The sequence below is a fragment of the Xenopus tropicalis genome, chromosome 2 (assembly GCF_000004195.4).
Source record: "Xenopus tropicalis strain Nigerian chromosome 2, UCB_Xtro_10.0, whole genome shotgun sequence".
Taxonomy (NCBI): Eukaryota; Metazoa; Chordata; class Amphibia; order Anura; family Pipidae; genus Xenopus; species Xenopus tropicalis.
In genome coordinates this window covers 136907658-136928776 of record NC_030678.2, presented here as the reverse complement: position 1 = coordinate 136928776, position 21119 = coordinate 136907658, and the positions used below count along the sequence as shown (strand labels likewise).

General features: G+C 38.8%; 1 protein-coding gene across 4 annotated transcripts in view; it reads right to left on the bottom strand.

Moving 5' to 3' along the window:
* spats2 (spermatogenesis associated, serine rich 2) overlaps positions 1 to 21119 on the bottom strand; it is a 53581-nt gene that overhangs the window by 11578 nt on the left and 20884 nt on the right. For 3 of the 4 annotated variants that reach the window (XM_012956669.3, NM_203913.1, XM_031895811.1), the window contains 5 exon segments: positions 5848 to 5927; positions 3272 to 3380; positions 2312 to 2361; positions 1661 to 1922; positions 151 to 351 (listed from right to left, as the gene is read on the bottom strand). In XM_012956669.3, the coding sequence (XP_012812123.1) occupies positions 151 to 351; positions 1661 to 1922; positions 2312 to 2361; positions 3272 to 3380; positions 5848 to 5886 (661 nt within the window). In that variant the 5' untranslated portion in view covers positions 5887 to 5927. 4 annotated transcript variants of the gene reach the window in all.

Sequence of the window (21119 nt, the reverse complement as noted above, 5' to 3'; positions counted from 1 at the left end):
TGTCTAATTTGCCTGCATTCCAGGAGGGTAAATAAAGCCTGTTCACTATAAAAATATATGGAAATAAAAACCTGAGAGGAAATACAATACTTGCACTTTTCAATGCCTTTATTGATACTAAAAAGTGATGGTGTTGAACATTGTGCTTACCAAGCTTTTTAGATCCTGAGGACGAAGGGACATCGTCTGCTATTGATGATGCCAAAGACTGGGAGCTTGATAAGCTTCCTGAGCGTGCTTTGTTGCTGTGCCTATGATCAGATGGAGCTTTTTTGCTGGAGGAACTCTGAGGCAGGTGAGAGGCAGTGAGTTTCAAATCCAACTCTGGCCGGCCATTTTGGAATGTAGAAGCTGCAAAAACAGATTTGTTTTTTGTATTTAAATACATACAAGCCAAAGATGTATTGGGCTTCAAGCAAATGAAGTTCCTGCAATAAAATGAATACAACGCATATACTTGTATGAATAAAAGTAAAAATTACTGATTTGACTAAAGTGTACAAACACCATGCCCCCTCCCCCCAAAAAAATAGAGAGGGCAAGGGCTGATGCACATTTCACTCAATAAAGCCTGCATTCTCCAGTAAGCTGTGTGTTAGGTGTTTCCTCTCATTTTCTAAATGGCTTTTTGCTTACGTTCAAAGCCTAGGGGACAAATATTGAAAAGCAAAGGATAATTAAGACTGTTACTAGTGGTTACTGATGCTATTATGTTAAGCTAGACAAATAGTTCTTCATTTTACTTTAATTTATGAAGTGCACAAATGCAGCCAATGTGCATTAAATGTGCCCAATGAAACTTGTTGACTAAGTGGCTGAAGTTCACAATTGAGCTACTGAAAATTTTCAGGCTGCAGATCATCATCTCCACCTTTGCACATAAACAATACAAATGCTATACTCATACGTGCATCTTCCTCCACCTTTATTTCTTTCTATATCACTTCCTCCAGCACATTTATATGCACATGGCAGCAAAATAATATGTCAAGTTAAAGGAAACACTAAAAGTAACTTAAAGTAACACAGTAAAAAATCTATTCTACCCTGTCCCAATAATTGCCCTATCCTGCACACCATTTATTATTTTGAATGCTTCAGTACAAAATACCTGTTAAAACTTGGCTTTGAAGAAAGGCCGATACGGTGATGCAGGGTAAGTATCAGGGGAAGCGTCCACTATGCGGCAATCAATTGATCGAGCCTAGCCTGACTCCTTCCTATACAGAAGGAAGGCTAGGCTCAATCAATCGATCGCCGCATAGTTTAAAAGTTTCTAATCTTAGACCATCCACCTTAGAGATATTTACACAGAAATGCCAGGGAACAGATTCCCTTAACTTGGTAATTTCTCTGATGAAATTACATTCTGTCCTGCTTGTAAGATTTCTGTCTCCTAGAAACTAGCTTTTTCATTGGGACATACATATAGCAGCCGAAGTAGAAACACACTTCAGTTTACAACATCCAGCAAGTGCATGCCGAGCCTCCAATACTACCCACTATGGAGAACCATGGTAGAAAGAGGTTGGGAAACACAGGGCTAGCATTATAATTTACCACCCAGGGGTTCACAGTGCAAGGCAAAGATTATGTATACAAATCAAATTCAGAAGTAGGCATTGGTAAGTATGTTTACAGACAGATAAAATCTTTTTACCTGGGGTATCGGACACATCCGGGGTGGTGGGCTCAGAGTCTTCAATCTCTCTGGCATCTAAGGAAAGCGTGTCTAAGCCCTCACTAAGAGAGTCAACAGACTCTGTATCAATGGTAGAGCCATTGAGGTGGTATCCGTTTACCCCACCCTTTTCAGGGAAGGAGGCATTCTGTTCTCCATCACCAGGTGCTATTTTACCAGCATCTGCTGTGGCACTGGGTGCAAGTGCCTCTGTTTTAGGTTTAGCCTTCCTCTTCTTATTCTGAGTGACAAGACACAAACAAGACATATATTATAAAAAGGAATGTGCAAGGGAAAACAAATCTGTCCAAAAATATTAAAACAAGACTAATGCATTATATGAACTGACAGCTCTTAGCATCACTGGACCATAACCAGAATGAAAGATTTTGCCAATTTGTATTAGTGTGTTAAATAAATAAGAAAGCCTGCTGTAGTTTATCAGTCTCTCTCTTTATTTAGCTGCTGCCCACATTTCCTGCATGGCTTGGGTTGCAAAGGGGTCTGCTCTCTGAAACCATATTCAAACAGGTGAGGGAAAAAATGTGAACAAGAACGGGACAAATATAAATACATGTGGTTTACCCATGCATAGATTACCAAAAGTGAATATGACTTATGCTTCATTACCTTTTTCTTACCAAGTACAGTCCACTCTTTCAGCACTTCCACAGCGTTACCTGTTGAAAGAAATGTTATGAATATAAAGGGGTAAAAAACACATGTAAAGCATTTAGGAAGTTTGCCAGAATTAAAAAGCAAAGAAGCATCTTCTAATTCATAAAATGGTTTTCCAGAAAAATAAAAGACATGATTATATATACTGTGTGTGGGTGTGTATATTATTACACACACACACAAGATTGTACATGTCCTTGTGTTGAAGAGTCTTTCTGCACATTATACAGATTATTTTCAGAACCCTGCAATATTTGTAGTACAGATATAATTGTTCTACCTCCTTATCTTATATTAGTAAATCCTACAGAAAAAAGGAAACACTAGGGAAGAAATTATGTTCTCTGATATTTATCATCCTATGGATCAGCACATTGAGATTATGCCATCCAGATTTGTGGGGAATCAAATGTAAACATAAAATATTAAAATACAAGTACTGCCCTTGTCCTGCAACACAAAGCATTATTTAAAGGGATTTTACACCTTTAAATTAACTTATAGTATAGATATTAATATTTTTTTTGTTTAGCAGCTCTACCAGCTTTGGTATTTCAGTAGCTATCTGGTTGCCAGGATATGGTTTACCTTAGCAACAAGGCTGTGGTTTTAATGTGAGACTGGAATATGACTGAAAGGGCTAAGTAGAAGGAAAACGAATTAAAAGTAACAAAAATAATAATACAACTCTAAGCTCACAGAGCAATAGTTTTGCCTGCCGGGGTCAGTGACCCCCATTTAAAAGCTGGAAAGATGTCAGAGAGGAAGGGAAATAATTCAAAAACTATAAAAGACCAACTGCAAACCTGCTAGGACATTATATAGCATACATAATGTTACCTTAGAGATGAACCACCTCTTTAACCCATAAAGACCTTAGCAATGATAATGAACAGGGGAGATCTGCCCTACCTTCCATAAAGGCCTGCACAGTCCTGTCTACACAGTTATCAAAATGCTGGAGCACAAGGATAATCTCATTGTTACTTTTGTTGGGAACAACAGCTCTCACTGCATTGATCTGGAAAAAAAAAAAGGTAAAACAAACTGCTGTTTTGTAAAAACACATTTTATGTATAGAACCATCAGAGGGATATGTGGCAAGAAATATACTGTACCCAATTCAAAAGTTTCACAAAAATCCAAATAGCCTATAAAAGCATAAGTTATATTGCTAAGAATAACTCCTATTAAACCTTGTAAATGTAATTTTATAAAAGACTGCGTGGCATGATACATCTACAATAAGGCACTAAACAATGGGACAAGCAATTTATAGTTTACCACAATTACTTTGCTATAGGGTTGATACAGCGTGTACATTTTTGCACGTGCCCACAATCATTTCTGTACATTGCCCAGATAGAAATTTTGCACTGATACAGATGTATGTGTTAATACATATATGTGGTCAATAGAGGCTTGAAAAGCATACCTGGAACAAATATAACGGTCATAACAGTGTATTTAAAAAGGGACAATTAAATACTGTGAAATAGGATGCTGAGTTAAGGAGAAACAGCATAAAATATATTATGAAGACTGTTACAGCTGGATATAAGAAGGGAATTTGTGGCTACTAAGGTTGAGACATTTGTCCAGTTGTCCTGGTATTCTGTACATATACAGTCCAGTAAAAATAAGCCTCTCATCTGGGAAGAAAAGATAATATATGTCTGATACGGCAAATGGTAGATTAAACACTGGAGAGACTGGCAGAGCAGACTGTCCAGCTCTGTACTCTGAGTGATGTCACTTCAAGAGAAGTCACTTGTTTTGCTTGCAGGCACCTAGATGAACAGGACATACTCCTTATCACCCTTACAAATGAGTAACCCCTTTTTGAGCCCTGTATTACTTTGGTGAATTGTAAGCACTGACAAAGATTGGTACCTACAGCAGGCATTAGTTATTTTGATCAAATGGCTATTCACTCTTTAGAGACTGTTTTCTACCCCAATTACAGGCACTGTGAACTTTGCCCATTCTCACAAGTTATGCAACACTTGATCTGTTTGTTCCTTCACAGCTATTCCTTAGGTCCCTTCACACATAATCAGCTGCTGAGTATTGCTTTTGCTTCCTGACTGCCCTGCTGCCTGAAGGAGAGTATGTGGGCATAGTCCAGGTATTGTGTTGGGACATTTTTGGCAATCATGTATTGGTTCCAGGTGATCTTCACTGTGCTATGCCAGATTGTCTGCAGTGGATACTGCAACTTGCCAGGTGCTGGAAGGTATGCCTTCTTTTACACTATCTACTTGATCCTGAAGGATCCAAAACGGCAGTTTAAATCTGCCCATGTATGGACAAATTTACTGTCCCTTCAGAGGGTTCTAAAACAGAACAGATTTCCAGCAGTGCGTAAAATAAATATTATATAGGCAATATTGATTTACAGTGCAGAGGAATGAGTCCTTTTTCTCCTAGCCATAAGCTGAAATGGCTTAATTGAACAGTAGCTTTGCTATGTTTCTTTATCATCTACGTTCAATGGCACTCTAGGTATCTGGATTGCTGCTGACTCCCCAGCTGCATTACAGGATCAAAACCTCAACCCAGTATTGTAATTGAAGCCAACTAAAATTAACACAATTCAAAACCAAAGAGAAAGCAGTATTGCTCTCCCCAGCCTACAGAAAAGCACTGCTGGATAGTAAGCAAAAACACCCCCAACACACTTTTTACACAGCACTGTGGATATACTGGTAATTATAAAAAGGATATACAATAAGCTTATTTATAAATAGTAGACTTGGTTTAAAAGGACCATGCCCTGGATATCAGGTCCATCATTTGTGAGCTGACATTTTTAATTTTACACTGCCTGATCTTCTAGATTCAAGTCACTAAAGAGAGCTAGAAGTTATGTTTCTGCTAGTCTTCCCTAAAGAAGTGAGCAGAAACTAGACTTCCTGAAGTATTTGATGAGTTAATGAATTTCGAGCCACAGTAGCTCTAAAAATAAGGTTTTTGGAAAAAAAAAAAAAAAAGCTCATAAAACTTTGGGCCCAGAGGACGACATATCAGGAATTTTACAAAAAGTGTCAGTATTCTTCAAGGTGATCCTGATTAAGAAGTAGACAAGTCTATTGTCAAGAGGCTTCATTTTTACAGTTCTGTAGGGTTTTTTTTGTTGCTTTCTAAGCAGCCATGCTAGGAAAAGTTTTCCTTCCATGGTAACTATGTACACGTAGAACAAGATTAACCCCCCACTCATCTTGTTAAAACAAAATGTCTATAGAGACCTATTCACAAAGTGGCTCATAGCTGGAAATAGATGTTTCCTATAGCAGCATAATAAATCACTTGCACTGATGTGGTCAGTGGTAAAATGAGGAGAGGCAAGCATACTACTATGTCAATAGCCATATCACCAAGAAAAGCTATAAAAAAAAAAAAAAAAAAAAAAAAAAAATATTTTGTAATAGCAAGGATGATATTCCATAGGGCTGCATGGTGAACATGACACACAAACTTATAGTTACCTTTTCCTTCATATTCTCATAGGATCCCCCTTGGGCCATCACAGTATTGGACTGGACATCAAAGACAAAGCCAATTTGATCTATGAAAAGAGAATAAGAGTAAAACTATGAATTTATGAGAAGTATAAACAGAGGGATGCAAGACAGAATGCTCGGGACCTAGGGATAAGGGATCTTTCCATATTTCCTTATCTCCATAACTTTAGGCTGCTAAAAATCATTTAAATATTGAATAAACCTAACAGGCTTGTTTTGCCTCCAATAGGGATTAATTATATCTTATTTGAATCAAGTACGAGGTACTGTTTCATAATTACAGAGGAAAAATTTAAATTATATGCTTATAATGGAGTCTACGGGAGATGGACTTTCTGTAATTCGGAACTTTCTGGATAATGGGTTTCCGGATAAGGGATTCTGTACCTGTACGTGAAAACCACCCACCCCTCTACTAATTCAACTAAATGGGAAAAACATAAGTAGCTGTGCTTTCTCAGCATGAATTTAGTACAGTAAGTGTTTTGTGGATAAAAAAAGCACAGCTACTAGTGCAGTCAAGCTTTTCTCATTCAATGGAAACTTGGAGATCAGGTGGGAAAACAACCCGGTCAGTGACTACTGCATTATGTGCCTACCCCTATATCATTAAACTGCCAAATGAACAGTACCACTTTGAACATTACTGTTTTGTTAATTGCAGAAACTGAGACAGACACAGAGATTGGCCAGATTCTGGAGCAGCACTGTAAAGGTGGCCATACAGATTCCCCAAAGAGTCAGAAGCTTTTGTCAGCCAATGCACAGGCGGCTTATGGTTAGCAGCTGTTCTTGAGTTACACCAAACATAAAAAGTACTCTGTGACATTCAAGCAGGAAGCAAAAGCAAGTTTACATTAGACTTGTATAGGTGCAGGGAAGCACAAACACAGCTGATTAGCACTGTCACACAAAGAGAATAAATGTGCCAAGATTGTTTACATGCTACAAAATGCAGATACAATTTCAAGGACAAAGCAATAGCAGTGGCTACAAGGAAAAGAATCTGTGTTCTTCTTCTTTGGTTCACAAATGTATGTCACAGCCCAAGGCTTCAGGGTAGTAAATGTCAAACGATTTACCTCTGGTCTCTTTGTATAAAACCTGCTTGTCACAGAAAGCTGCTCCACCCCAAAACCAAGCTGGTCTACAAACAGGATTATGTCAAACCTGTTGCTTGCGTGGCCACATTGTACATTAGTCCAACATGGAAAACACTTAGAAGCTCAGTGTTCCATTGTAAAATCTTAACCACTTCATCCTTCTGCATGGAACACTTTTAACCAGTTATCAGCCAAACCAGGTAGAACTCAGATTATTTTTGGATAAAAACGATAAATGAATAATAGGGTAACATCACACATGGTAATTTGTCTTTGTTTTGTCTCCCCCTTGTACAACCTCTTGCTTAACATTAATTCAGTAAACGGGGCTTGGCCTAAAATACTTTGACCTTTTTTAAATGCATATCAATGGAATTATTCCTTGGACTGTACAGGGCAAAACTGTAAATAAAGTCATTTTACTTTGCAGCTTCATGTTCTTCAGAGCAAATGTGGGAGGTGGAGAGGGCAGTAAATCATATTCCCAGTAGACAGATTAACCCCAAGGATATTTATCTCCTTGTCTGTGATAAGAAATAAATTCTGTGTGCGCAGATTCACCCCCCCCCCCATATGCTCATATGTTTTTTTATGTCATATGCTTCCATGTCACTAAGTCTATAAAAACCAAGTGCTATCTTTGTTCTGTAGTTCTGACTTTGTTTAGAACCCACGTACGAGTCAAATAAACCGTACCTATTTATCTAACATGACTATTGGTATCTGAAATTTCTACATCTGTAAATTTGAAACACAGGTTGCAGCTAGGGCAATGGAGTAGTAGTGCAGGTCAAGAAAAACCCTAACCTGCCCGCTCCCAACCCTCCCCGACCTGATTCTCCCCTGTATAAATAAACCTGTACCACCCCCACTATTACATCACAAAAGGGGCATGGCGGGAAGCCGGAAGAGGCAGCTGGCAGTGTTAGGTCTCAGGCAGGGAGGGCAATCGGTAGAGCTCAACCCAAACCCACTCACGATGCGCAAGTGATGTGCAGAGGTTAGCCCAAACCCATGGGTATTGGGACTGCCTGCAATCACTAAAAAGGAGGGATTTGTTTACACAGAGCTCAATTGCTATTTGTAATAATATTATTAAAAAAAAAAAAAACAACAACAACTTAAGTCATGGGGTTGTAGCAAAACAGTAAATCTCCAAGGATCGATCATAGGGATATATTTCATCAGTTAATTGTGGTCATGTATAATAACCATGTAGCATACAACATATAAAGTCTTGATTGATGTCTTTAGTTATAATCAGTGAAGGTTAATATAAGCACCTTTGTGTAAACTTTAAATGGTATCAGTACTGAGATTAACTGGCCCCCTTCATGTTTCTCACCTCAGATTCAGGCTGTAATCCCCTGTATTGTTTAAATATGTAATCCCCTGTACTGTTCACACCTTTGAATCTCTGTATTATTCACACCTCCGGCTGTAATCACCCACAATGTTAACCTGTTCACACTTTAGACTGTAGGAGCAGTTCCAGCATTGTGTCATTGTATGTACTGCCTGACCTATGCTGCCTGTGTGTATGGCATGCACAGGCAGCATAGGGCAAACAGAGCATGGCGCACACACAGGCAGCATAGGGCAGGCAGAGTATGGCACAGGCAGGGTAGGACAGGCCAAGTAAGGCACACACAGGCAGCAGAGGGCAGGCAGAGTATGGCACACACAGGCAGCAGAGGGCAGGCAGAGTATGGCACACACAGGCAGGGTAGGGCAGGCAGAGTATGGCACACACACACACAGCAGAGGGCAGGCAGAGTACTGCCTGTGTGTGCCATGATCTGCCTGCCCTATGCTGACTGTGGGAGGTGAACCTGGCAGGGGTTTGTTCTGGGAGTTTGTTAGCAGTTGGAAATAGCCATTAAATGGTCCCTGAGGTGTGTAATTATGTGCTGGGGTGCTCCACAGATGAGGTGGAGGCATATGGATTTAAGGGTGTGTCTTAATATGACATAATAGAATTCTTTCACACATGAATGATGGTTGATATGCCTGCAGTGAGGACCAAGCATTTGGGGTTTTGCTGCGCTACCATCATTGTGATAACATGGGTGTGGTTTGAGGTGGATGCAGTTTAAAAAAAGGGGAGTAGTCAAAACTGGCTTCCATTAGCGGCCCTCCACTATGTATGCTAGAGAAATTCTGGCCCTCTGCACCACAGAAGTTGGACAGCACTGCTCTATACAAACAGCAAATCAAATGGCTAACTCTGCTGTCAGTAGCAAAGGTGCTACGGAGCAGCTATTTTTTGAGGATCCTATCCAATGTAATCTAAAAGCAATAGTAACTTAATTGTTCCTCATCTTCTCCTCTTATAACTTCCAGTGTTAAATACAAGTCTTACAATGTTACAGGTTTGCAGATACATTTAAAGGGATGTAATTGCTCAGCAAGAACTTCTAAACTTGTGTGAGACACCATACAGTGCATTATGGGACGTGTAGTCTTTTCAAATAAAACCAGTTTGTAAGACATAGGAACATGGCATCCTGTGCGATACATTGGCAGGAGAAGATGTAAATGGCCTGTTTGATTGCCCCTGGTGCCCTCCTGGAAGTAGAGACATTACAGTGCACCATGGGAAATGTAGCGGAAACATAATGACAGAAAAAGTGTGCAGCAATATGACTGAAAATAATTACAACAACAATGGGTTTATTTATTAACACTGGAGACATACAAATCACCAAACTCCAAAACCAAAATCTTTGCTTTTTTTTCTAACATTTAGGTGACTGTTCAAATCAAATTGATGATTGGTTGCTATGGGCAACATCACTGGTGATGTTTGAGTCCAACATTAATAAATGTGGCTCCAAGTGTAAAAAAGGCCAGAAGTAGGATAATAAGTGGATGGACGACTATTCACAAGGTGCACACAGGAACCTTGCACTGGGCATTGGCAGATGAGCCCATATATCTTTAACTTGTTATGAGTTAAAATGGATGCCTAAAAAAACTGTTGGATTACAAAGGAGGCTTAAAGGCAAGATATCTGGAATACTCTACCCTAAAGCAGACAGTGTAGTCCAAACAACAGACCCAAACTGATTTATTATCCAGGCTTCTATGGATTAGGACTTGCTTTGTTTTATCTTCATGTTCAACAACTTCTTCCATGTAATAGGCCAATTATTCAATATAACACATCTGGGGCAAATTACACTAAAATGATTAGGTCATCTATAGGACGGGAGACATTTAGCCCATGGGGCCACAGCTGTACAGACCTCTGTATTCCTGCAGTCTACTAAGGTCAGTGTGCTTACAGACAAGCTTTGTGTAAAACTGTGACTGCTCAATGTCATGTGTAAATAATGACAGATGCCAGAACATGTACATAGCAACAGCTATGTATTACAAACTGGCCAAAGATTCATACAAATCAACATCTGGAATGTTGACAGCAAGACATACATTAAGATGGAATGAGGAAACTGTCCAGAACACAAATCCTTGCTTTAGACTGGAGACCTTTAACAGGTGCCTCTTGTACTGTAGCTGTTTGTTAAGCAGCCCCCAAGTTGGAAATTTCAACAGCTATCTGGTTGCTAGGGTCCAGTTTACCCTAGCAACCAGGCAGTGGCTTAAATAAGACTGGAAGATGAACAGTAGATTTTGCAGCTTCACAGAGCAGTAGTTTTTAGCGGGGTCAGTGACCCCCATTTGAGAAAGAAGGCAGCAGCAAATAATTTAAACCTTCTAAGAAATTAAAAAAACAAAAAACAAAAAAAAAAACATCCTTGAAACGTTAACTAATATATGAACCACCCGTGTTAATATATTTTCATGTCCAGTCCATGACGCAGTGGCTAAATGTTTATAAAGCATTAACATCTAGGGGCAGATTTATCAAGATGCGAGTTCAGAGCTTAATACATGAAAAACTCAGCCACGTTCTATTCATTCCTATGGGATTTTAAGAAGTGTATTTATCAATGGGTGAAAGTTAAAACTCACTTTTTGATAATTACAATTCTAAAAACCCCATTGGAATGAATAGAACGTGGGTGAGTTTTTTTATGTATTAAGCTCTGAATTCACATTTTGATAAATCTGCCCCTTAGAGTACAGGTATGGGATCCCTTATCCGGAGACCTGTGATCCACAAAGTTCCAAATTAGGGAAAGGCCATCTCCCATAGATTCCATTATAAGCAAATAATTCTAATTTTTAAAAATTATTTCCTTTTTCTCTGTAATAATAAAACAGTACCTTGTACTTGATCCCAACTAAGATATAATTAATTCTTATTGGAGACAAAACAATCCTATTGGGTGTATTTAATATTTAAATGAATTTTGCAGAGTTCCAGGTCCCGAGCACTTTGGATTACAGGTCCCATACCTCTAGTAATTGTACATGCCTGTATAGGTATTTGGCTCTAGTAAATGCAGAACTGGAGACAAATAGGCCAGACTTGGCAAAGGGACTTTTGTTATTCTGGCCTGAGTTCCACCAGCCAAAGCTCCAATTCTTACAATGCCCTGCATATTCTGGGATTAAACAGGCAGAAGTAAAATAATGGAAGCATGCAAGTCATTGTGGGAACTAAAGTCGCGGCTGGATAATTTATTTCTAACACATTGTGACAGACACTGCTTTTGCTGGCAATTTACAAATAAAAGAAAAAGCACAGAATCTTTCTATACTAATATATATTGAAAAGTGTTTTAAAATGACATTTTCTTTCATTTCATTAGAAAAATTACATTTTGGGTATACATCCCATTTTATATTTTTCAGGTACAGAAAAAAAAAAAAAGGAACCAAGATCAAATGTTGAAATATGCTGTCTTTTGGGTGCATTTGTTAAGTATCCTCTTAAGAGAATTCAAGCAAATGATTGGCAAACAGATAACAGGGGGCAGGGATGAAGGCTTCCTATCAATAAGAGAGCATTCAGTAGAGCGGAGGAAGAAGTAGTGGAGCTCAGATGAAGTCTATATGCACACTAGAGGGAATTACAGAGCGGGCCAGTATCCAGTAGTGTTGGCACACAGAACTGTGCAAATACTACGTGGCTGCTGGGGGAGAAATTCGAGGTACCATTCAATTTCAGAACATACCGCCACCATGCGGGGGGGAGAAAACCCTGCATGCAGTTTCTCATAATGCAGTTAATTTCCTACATTTGTAATGAGGTGGTTCATGTATAAACCACTGAGCAATCTTTTGAATCTCTAAGGATTTACATACATGTAACACATTAAGTTTCGGCACTGAGATGATATTGGAACCTATAAATCCGTATAAACAGGCATAAAGCAGTAACAGCCAAACAGCAGTTTTACACAGATATCAGGTCTCTGCAAGGCATGGCTCCCCAAATGTTACAAATCTACTCCCACTATGCCCTTACAGCCCTGTTGGTGGGATGCTGGGAGTTGTAGTCGAGTAATATTTAGATAGCTGCATTCCGACCGGCTCAGATCTACATTAGAAAAATTAAGCATTAAATCTTTGCCTCCACTGCAAGGTATATTACATACAGATACAGTTATGCAATTCATTATGTAGAAACCGGTTATCCAGAAATTTTTGCTTGGCTATTTTTTATATCCTGTCTTAGATTGTTTGGGAACCTGTGATAAATAATACTTCCTGTTCCTGTAACTGAGGGTCTGGACCCCCCAAGGAGGCTCAAGTAGCAGTTTAGTGGTCAGCTAGGACAAGTGGTTATTTGCAGTCATGGATAACTAAAGTTTAGCTCTATCTTTATACGCTGGGGCTGACTCGAAGGTGGGTTTTAACTTATGAAGCCTGACACATCGGATATACAATATGTTAAATATGTATTTGAATGTACTTTATTTTCAACAGACATCCACACTACATAAGGATCCCTGTTGCACACATTACATCTAAAAACAGCTTTAAAAATTTATTTCAACCTACAATTCTATGTCCTTTGGAATATATGTATATTATATTATGTGTGTGTGTATATATACACACACACAAACACACTGACAGGTGGATCAGTGCTCCAGAGAATCAGAGATTCTCTGAACATAGCAGCCATCACTCACCAGAGAAAGCCATCGTGATTTCCCCGGTGCTGGGATCAGACAGGAGCTGCAGTGTTCAGTTTGCCAGGTGACAGTGAAGTGCAGGCAGAGGTAGGAGAGCAGCGCAGTAGAGTGAGGCTAGTGTCACTCATGTTACAGGTCAGAGATTTGGGACACGCCTCCTTTCCCAATACGAGCCCCAGTAAGAGCAGAACCTGCACCCAAAGCAAGCACAACTATCCCTCATCATAAATGCATAGCGTGCCGGCTGACGTCAATTCAGCTGGGAGGGGGTGTGGTATGCCTGATAATAAGCAATGGACTTGGAAACACAGGTTCAACTCCAGCTCCATAGGTTTTTATCAGTTTACCAAGGTATAACTTGTTCCTTCTTCACTAACTACTAAAGCTTCCAGCCATTGCCACAGCTGTACTAAAGGAAAAAGTAGAACTGCTTATCTGCAGAATATCCCATGTCTATTTATAGTGTTTATCTTAATGAATTCATGCCAACATCAGCAAGGAAGGGAGCAACAGATTATTATGTCTTTTTAAGATGTTATTTTATATTAGTACTTGCATAGAAACTTTCTGCATTTAAGAACAAATATTTCCTATACTCAACAAAATCAATAATACTGTATTATACTGCAGTGAAAATACAGCACCTTACAACAGGCTGCCACATACCAATATACATTTGTGATACATATATACTACCAATATGAAATAGCACAACAGCAAACAATTTTTTTTAGACAAGGAAAACTAATAAAAAAGTAAGTAATAATGCCATGATTGACAAATTAAAGGGGGACTCTGGCTTCTGAACCAAAATTTGTTAAAGAGCCCCACACAACACTGAAACCCCTAATAAACCTATCACTGTAACCTGATCCTTAGAAAAGTAAGAATAAACACAAATTTTATATGCAGAAATCCAGCATAAAAGACTAAGGCTGATGACACACAAGGAGACTAGTTGCCCCTCGATTAATCTCCTCTAGCAGTGACGACTAATCTCCTTTGAATCCTACTGGTGAGAAAGTAAATCGCCGGTAAGAAAACATATGTGCCACTTTGGCTAACTGAAGTTGCCCGATGTTGCCTCGCAAGGAAACTCTGGGCAACTTTGGAAAGCTAAAGCGACAAATGTTTTCCTACCGACAATTTACAATCTTGCCAGTAGGAAAGCATTCAAAGAGATTACTTGCTACTGCTAGATTAATTGCAGGGCGACTAATCACCTTGTGTGGCACAGCCCTAAAAGCCCTCTAATCTGCACCTGTTTTACTGATAAATTTAAAAGGGGATAGGAAAAGTTCATGAAATTGTTCATGCTACAGACAGTGGTTTTAAGGGCAAGGGCACACTAAGCAGATTGTCTGCTTTCTTCTGCAGGCATATTTTCTTATAGAGGTGGAGGAAAGCGCATCCACTCTTATACGCACACCCCCGTAGCTCCATTGACAGACCCGGGCCTTAAAGCATAAAAGTGCATTTGCTTTCTTCCATCTCTATTAGAAAAAATGCCTGCCCTCAGAAATAACTAGCAGCCAATCTTATTAGCATTTTTGTTTAGCAGCTCTCCCATTTGGCCTTCAGACTGTTCTCTTGTAACCAGACCCAAAGAGAGGAAAATGAAAGTAGAATATCTGCAGAGAAATGAAAGTAATAAACTAAGAATAAAAAGGAAACCTAGCCTTACGCTCCAGGTCACCAATACTAGCAACTGGACAGAAACAAGGCAATTAAATATTTCATGCAAATGCATTTTTGTCAGTTCAACATGAAACATTCCATTTTAGTATAATTGATTATGTGCAACAAACATGTAAAATGCAGTGTTTAGAGACGCAATGGAAAATGTTAAATATCTGCAAATAATCATTGTGACAAGGAGCCGCTGCCCAAATGTAGCAGTCACCAGAAGTGATTTTAAATGTAAAAATAACAAAATATCCAAGCATTAGAATTTGGAGGTGATTTGCTTAAGATTATTGGCAGCTCACGAACAGCTTAACTTGGGTGGGACAACTCACTGAGAAATAATGTTGGCTTTTTGTCAATAGAATGTCGTTTCCTTAGTTATCACTGTATTAGCTGAGTCACAAAACAAGCATTACACGGCTTAAATGAATCCCAAAAAGAGAAAATATTGCAGCATGGGATGCATTTACCCCAATTCAAAATTTGTTTTCACGTCCACTATGTTGTGTGAATAAAGTACTTTGTATAGGGACTCTAGAGACTGCATGAACCAAAAGGCTTCCAACAAGTTTTGTCAGGGCTTAATCTGACTTTATCAGGGTAAGAGCTAATAAAAATATTAACTGCTCGCCTCTGTATAAACCCATTCTATAAAATAGCTTTTATCAACTGGTGTATGGACAGCAATACTGGTGGTCCAGAATGTGTTAAATCCCCAAGGGTTCCCTAACCAGGTGTCCAAAACAGGGGTAGAATACACAGCCAAAAGATACCCAAAACCACAAAATGACCAAACTTAGGAGAATCTCACTCCTAAAGCAATGCTGTATGGATACTTTATAAAGTGGAAATAACCCTTAGCTGGGCAATGAACACACACCAGGGATTCTAGTCCCTCGCATAGAGCAATAAAAACAATTATTTCCATTGCATTATTCACCTCTAAACTCCGACTTTCCACACACAGCAATATCTGGGATCTTACAGCATCTTTCCTTAACTCTCCCTGCATCTCTCCCCAGCACTTCCTCTGCAAGTCTTCCTTCCTTCCTGTAAGCTCACAGGGCTGGGGACTCCTCCTCCTCCCTGAACAGAATCATTAGAGGGCGGGAAAGGAATTCACAGTCAGGCCCGGCAATTGGTGGATTCTGGCAAATGCCAGAGGGGCTGCTGTAAGATGCTACAGACAATCACTACTTATTGGGCTAGTGGGAGCCTATTCTGAAGCCTGGTTCGGACCAGACTCAATAAAAATTTACTAAGAATCCTTAGTAGCCCCCCAGCCATTTGGCTGGCCAAATTCTCAGGCTGTTCAGGAAAATCACTGGGCCTGTGCACTGTAGAATGCCAACCAATCCGAATGTCTCAACTAACAGTTACTGTTTTTCCTTCTATACCCCCTACAAGACATGATATGGGAATTCCAAGCATTATAATCCCCACTTTTTAGCAGTTTGTACGAGGACAGTATGTATACCATAGCCGCTCTCCACAGCAAACCGTGTTTTCCACTGATTCTTATTAAGGCTACTGGTTCAAATATCTGTTCACCAAAAAGACTCAGTAACTAAGACTGTAAGCTCTACTGGGCAGGGTCCTCCTTCCTTTTGTGTCTTATACCAGATGGCAATTAATCTGTGTATTTATACTTATTCATTGTATTTATTACAATACGTGTCATCCCTGAGTGTACTGTTGTGATTGTCTTGTAGTGCTTTATAAATAAAATTATACATACATACATACTACAGTGTGCAGGGGCTGCCAACAAGCAGAAAGAGTAGAGATGACATTTACATACACACAGAGATAAACTGCCCCATATTCTTAAATAATTACAATGTTTGCTTGATAAATCTGCCGATATGCAATCTTGACTGAATTACTAATGATTTAAATATAGACAAAAGCAGCCATGTAGTGACCTGATAATATAGAAACACACACAGCTTGGATTAAAAACGTTCAATCAGAAAGAAACTATAAAAATTTGAATTGAGTGTTGAATTCAGGATTTGGTTTAGTTTTTAAATGTTTTTATAAGTATATGAGTAAGCTGCCATATTGTTTACCTCATCTTCAGCACGCTTGTGCCACTTTACAATAGGGTTAATAAAAAAATGTTTGTGCCACGGACTGCTGTTTAGTCATTTTGACATCCAATACTTCATCAAAGTCTGCTAAAAGTAAAACAGTTTATCCCACACAATTTATCCCAAAGCTGCCTTCAGGTCAGAGCCAACAAACCCTCTTCCACCATTGTCAGTGGTGTCATAACGTCTTATTGGTTAAACAAGTAGAAAATCAATTGCTTTTTCCAAAAATAGAAGTTTAAAATTGCAGTTAATTCAGGAAATAAAGGAGAAACAAAGGAATACAAAGTATTTTCAAAATTAGGTCCCTTAACAATAGATATGGTTCAGAAAGTACACAGTAAAATCCCATCACATCTAAGAGCCATACAGAGAACTGCAGCTCTAGCAAGATCTTCATATGTGAATAATTAATGGGGCACATTCAGATTCAATAGGGGGCATTTTCTTGGTTGTTCCAGTTTGGAAAAGAGTTCCAAACTGGAACAACCCAAAACAGCCAAAAAATAAAATCCTAATACGTTTCATGGGTTTCTGTCATGGAAAAATGTTGAAATTAACATGGGGCTAAACATGTTGTTAGTTTCTTGCGTGCCCTCAGCCACCCCTCCTTTTCCCCCCAGCAGCCTAAGTAGCTAGTTAGCAGCTCCCTGACACCTGCATTGCTAAGAAAGCTCCCATGCCCCATCTAGAGGTATATTCTAGAGGTAGATATGAGAATATCACTAAATAGTAAAAATCCAATCCAAGTTATGACACCTCTAGTGACATTGAGTAGGAGAAAAAATAGCTTATCTGAAAGCAGTTATATTGTGCAGTGCTAGTTCCATCTGAAAGCTCAGAATCAGATACAATGTACTGATATGGATGCCTACACACCAATATTACAGCTAAAAAAATAAAATTTGAAATGGTAGAGTGAATTATTTGCAATGTAAAGAAAGTGTAATTTAGAAATAAAAAGTACACCATAAAAATGACAAAATCCTTTAAAGGATTCATTAAGGGTCAACCTTGGTGGGGTACAGATATTCCTGAAAAAACATTGGAAGTCAGAAGGCTTATGGAGCCAGTCATTCATACATTATGCTCCTTGTAGGTAAAAACTAACATAGCTAACTAAACTAACACAGTTAAATAAACCTGACAAACAAATATATGTGCTTGCATATATTAAAACTTAAGATGTCGGATACATTTTGAGTTTGTTGAAAAAAAAGTGATGTTCCAATGTAAATTGTCTTAGTGCTTGTGGGTTCTTGTTCTGCAGAACTGGACCCACCTGCCAACGATGTGAACAAAAGGTCTTTACGGACCATGAAGAAACCATTTTGTGCTTTCTCCGATTCACTGCCCAGTACGCCTGCATTGCAGTCTGTAACAAACTGCTACACGCTCAGAAAATAAATCATACTGACGTGTCTGTCTAGTGGGACTATCACATGCCTTCTCCCACTTTATTTGCATAGAAATAATACAGGTTACTTGTAATGGACTAAAGGTACAACTAAAGTAAGAGATTTTATTATACAGACTTTCTGAGAAACACATTTGAATGTTCTGTACAAAAACAGACTGTGTCCAAATTCTAGAGTCAACCCTCCACAAGCGTAAGGTGAAAAATACTTTGAATAAGCAGTCTATTATATTAGTCTAGTCTATATTACTTGAGAAAATACACCACATAAGAAAGGTTTATTTCTACTTTGTTGTTTAGTATATGGGTAGAGTTGCCATACTACCTCTAAAGTGCAAGCTCATCTGAAAATTTCAGTGGAACTATACCACTAGTTGTTAAGATTCCCATGAATGATCCTACAATGATCCTAAACATACCCCAAAACAAGCAGATCATTTTCCTCACAGTTTAGTCTTAATTATTTAAAATCTGTAAGATCTTAAACATGCAAGATGGACCAAAAAGATCTCAAAATTAAAAGTGATATGGAGGAGTGGGCAAAAATCCCTACAAGAAAGACCCTGAGCAAATATGGCAGTGTATGGCCACCTTCATTTGTTGAGGTTGCTAGATGATCCTATATGGCCACCCATGCCCAAGGCCAGACAGAACTTATAAATCATACACTAGGGTGTACAAAGCCCAACTGGACAAGGACTGTATATGTGCCAATGCGCTTCTATTCCATTGATATATGGCCACATAATCTGCTGATTAGGTCTACAAGGACCAAGTTGGCAGCTTTTATTGGCCCATATATGAAAATCATTTGCTGGATATAAAAGGCCTTTACAAGCTGTGATCTGTGCCAAACAGGGCATTACTAAATACTAAACTTACTGAACTTTTGCACAAGCCACAATAATGAATTTCTGTGTTCCTATGTTTTAAAGGGACAGTAACACAAACAAACTAAAGTGATTAAAATAGAATATACTGTTGCTGTGCACTGGTAAAACTGATCTGTTTGCTCTAGAAACACTACTATAGTTATACATAAGCTGCTGTGTGGCAAGGGAAGCAACAGGGCCAAATGGCACAGGTTAAATAGTGGATGACAGATAAACTCTGTAGAATACCTTTATCTGCTTTGTAAGCTATGACATTTGATAGTTTATTTATATAAACTATAGTCATCTTTCTGAAACAATCACACAACCTTTGCCAGTGCAGGGAGCAGTACATTATATTTTAATTAGTTGTTTTTTTAATGATTTTAACACACGGATTCCTGCCATAGTTGTTGTACGGCTATTTACTAACTTACTAAATATGCAATTTGGCCAGGGCACCCAAAGTTTTGCATTCAGCTGTAAATCATCGTACTGCAGCAAAATGAGATGCAATGACATTTCCAAAACAAGGAAAATGTTTTCTTTCAACCCTTTTTTTCATCTTAGCTGGCAGCAAATAATTTGTGTCAAAGTGACCTGCTTCTAAACTGATAAGATAGCTCACGTAAAGGAAATACAGTGGCCCAGCGCTGACATTTTTTCCAGGAGGCCTTGTATTCAGTCTGAGGTAGGTCACTGTGACCCCTTTAACTTTGCATAAAAGTCAATAAATCTGGGTGCAGAGAGAAATGTGGTTGCAGCAGCCGACAAGTATTTTTTGGCTTTAGCAGGTTTAAGGGAAACTGAGGGGGGCATACATCATTTAAGTGAACATATGTATACAAGTTTTAAGCTCAAAATGCCTCAGTACAGCTTCCATAGTCTTACTAGCAGGAGGTAGGCAAACAACTGCCTCATCCATTGTAAAAAGCCCTAGATCAGGGGTAACCCAAATTAGATTTCACAGGTGCTCCAGTCTACCAGACGCTCCATCCTGGTTACTAGAAGACGGATATCCTGGCAACATATCCCAGAACAATGTCTTTGTTTTGCATTGTGTCCTGAAGTACAGGAGACTAGATATGGCCTCCAGCATCACAGCCTGCAAAGCCAATGAGTTCTCAGAAGTTAAAGTGAAAGTTTTTAATTCTGTGACAATACTATATAAGAACAAAGTACACAGCTTGGGTACAAAGAAAATTTTCGGCCTATGTTAAGATATTACAATGAAATACACTTTAAAATAACAATATAAATCCACAATGACATAAATGAATACCTAAAAATATTTGCTAAAAAAACAGACACGGATGAGATAGCAGTTTAAAATTAGCAAATCAGCTATGCCTGCTTTTGACAGGGGCATGCATGTACGCACACAATGACCGGCTGGGGATCCAATGGCCTGTGACTGGCTCTCACCACTTCCCTCTTCCTAAACATTTACCCAAGCACATCAAAGGCAAGAACATGCATGTTCTATGGCAGAAGAAAACTGAGAAGAAGAAGTCTGGAAGTTACGCAAAAGACAAGTGCCATTCAAAGAAAAGATAGCATTTTAATGCCACTTACCCCCTCAGGTATTGGACCTGAGGCTACAGAAGAGGTTCTGTTTAATAGCTGTCTGGTCAGAGGTAATAAATCGAGATTGGAAAAAAAATGTTTGTGGGGGAGAGTGGAGGTTTTCAATAGTTTCTGAAACTTCTACAGATGGTAATTTGCATCAGTTTCCTTGGCCACATTATGCTCAAATGCAAAGGCACCACTGGTGCAGTTATAAGCCCTGGGCAAGCCAGATAATATTTTCTGTGCTTGTATTTCCAATAAAAAAAAAAAAATTTATATATATATATATATATATATATATATATATATATATATATATATATATACACACACACAGAATACTGTCATTAATGTGGGGCTTTCATTTTGCTTGCCAGAAAAGAAGGCAGCGTTTAACTCTCAGTTTCCAGTACTTATCTTCTCACAATGCCCCATTCTCAGTA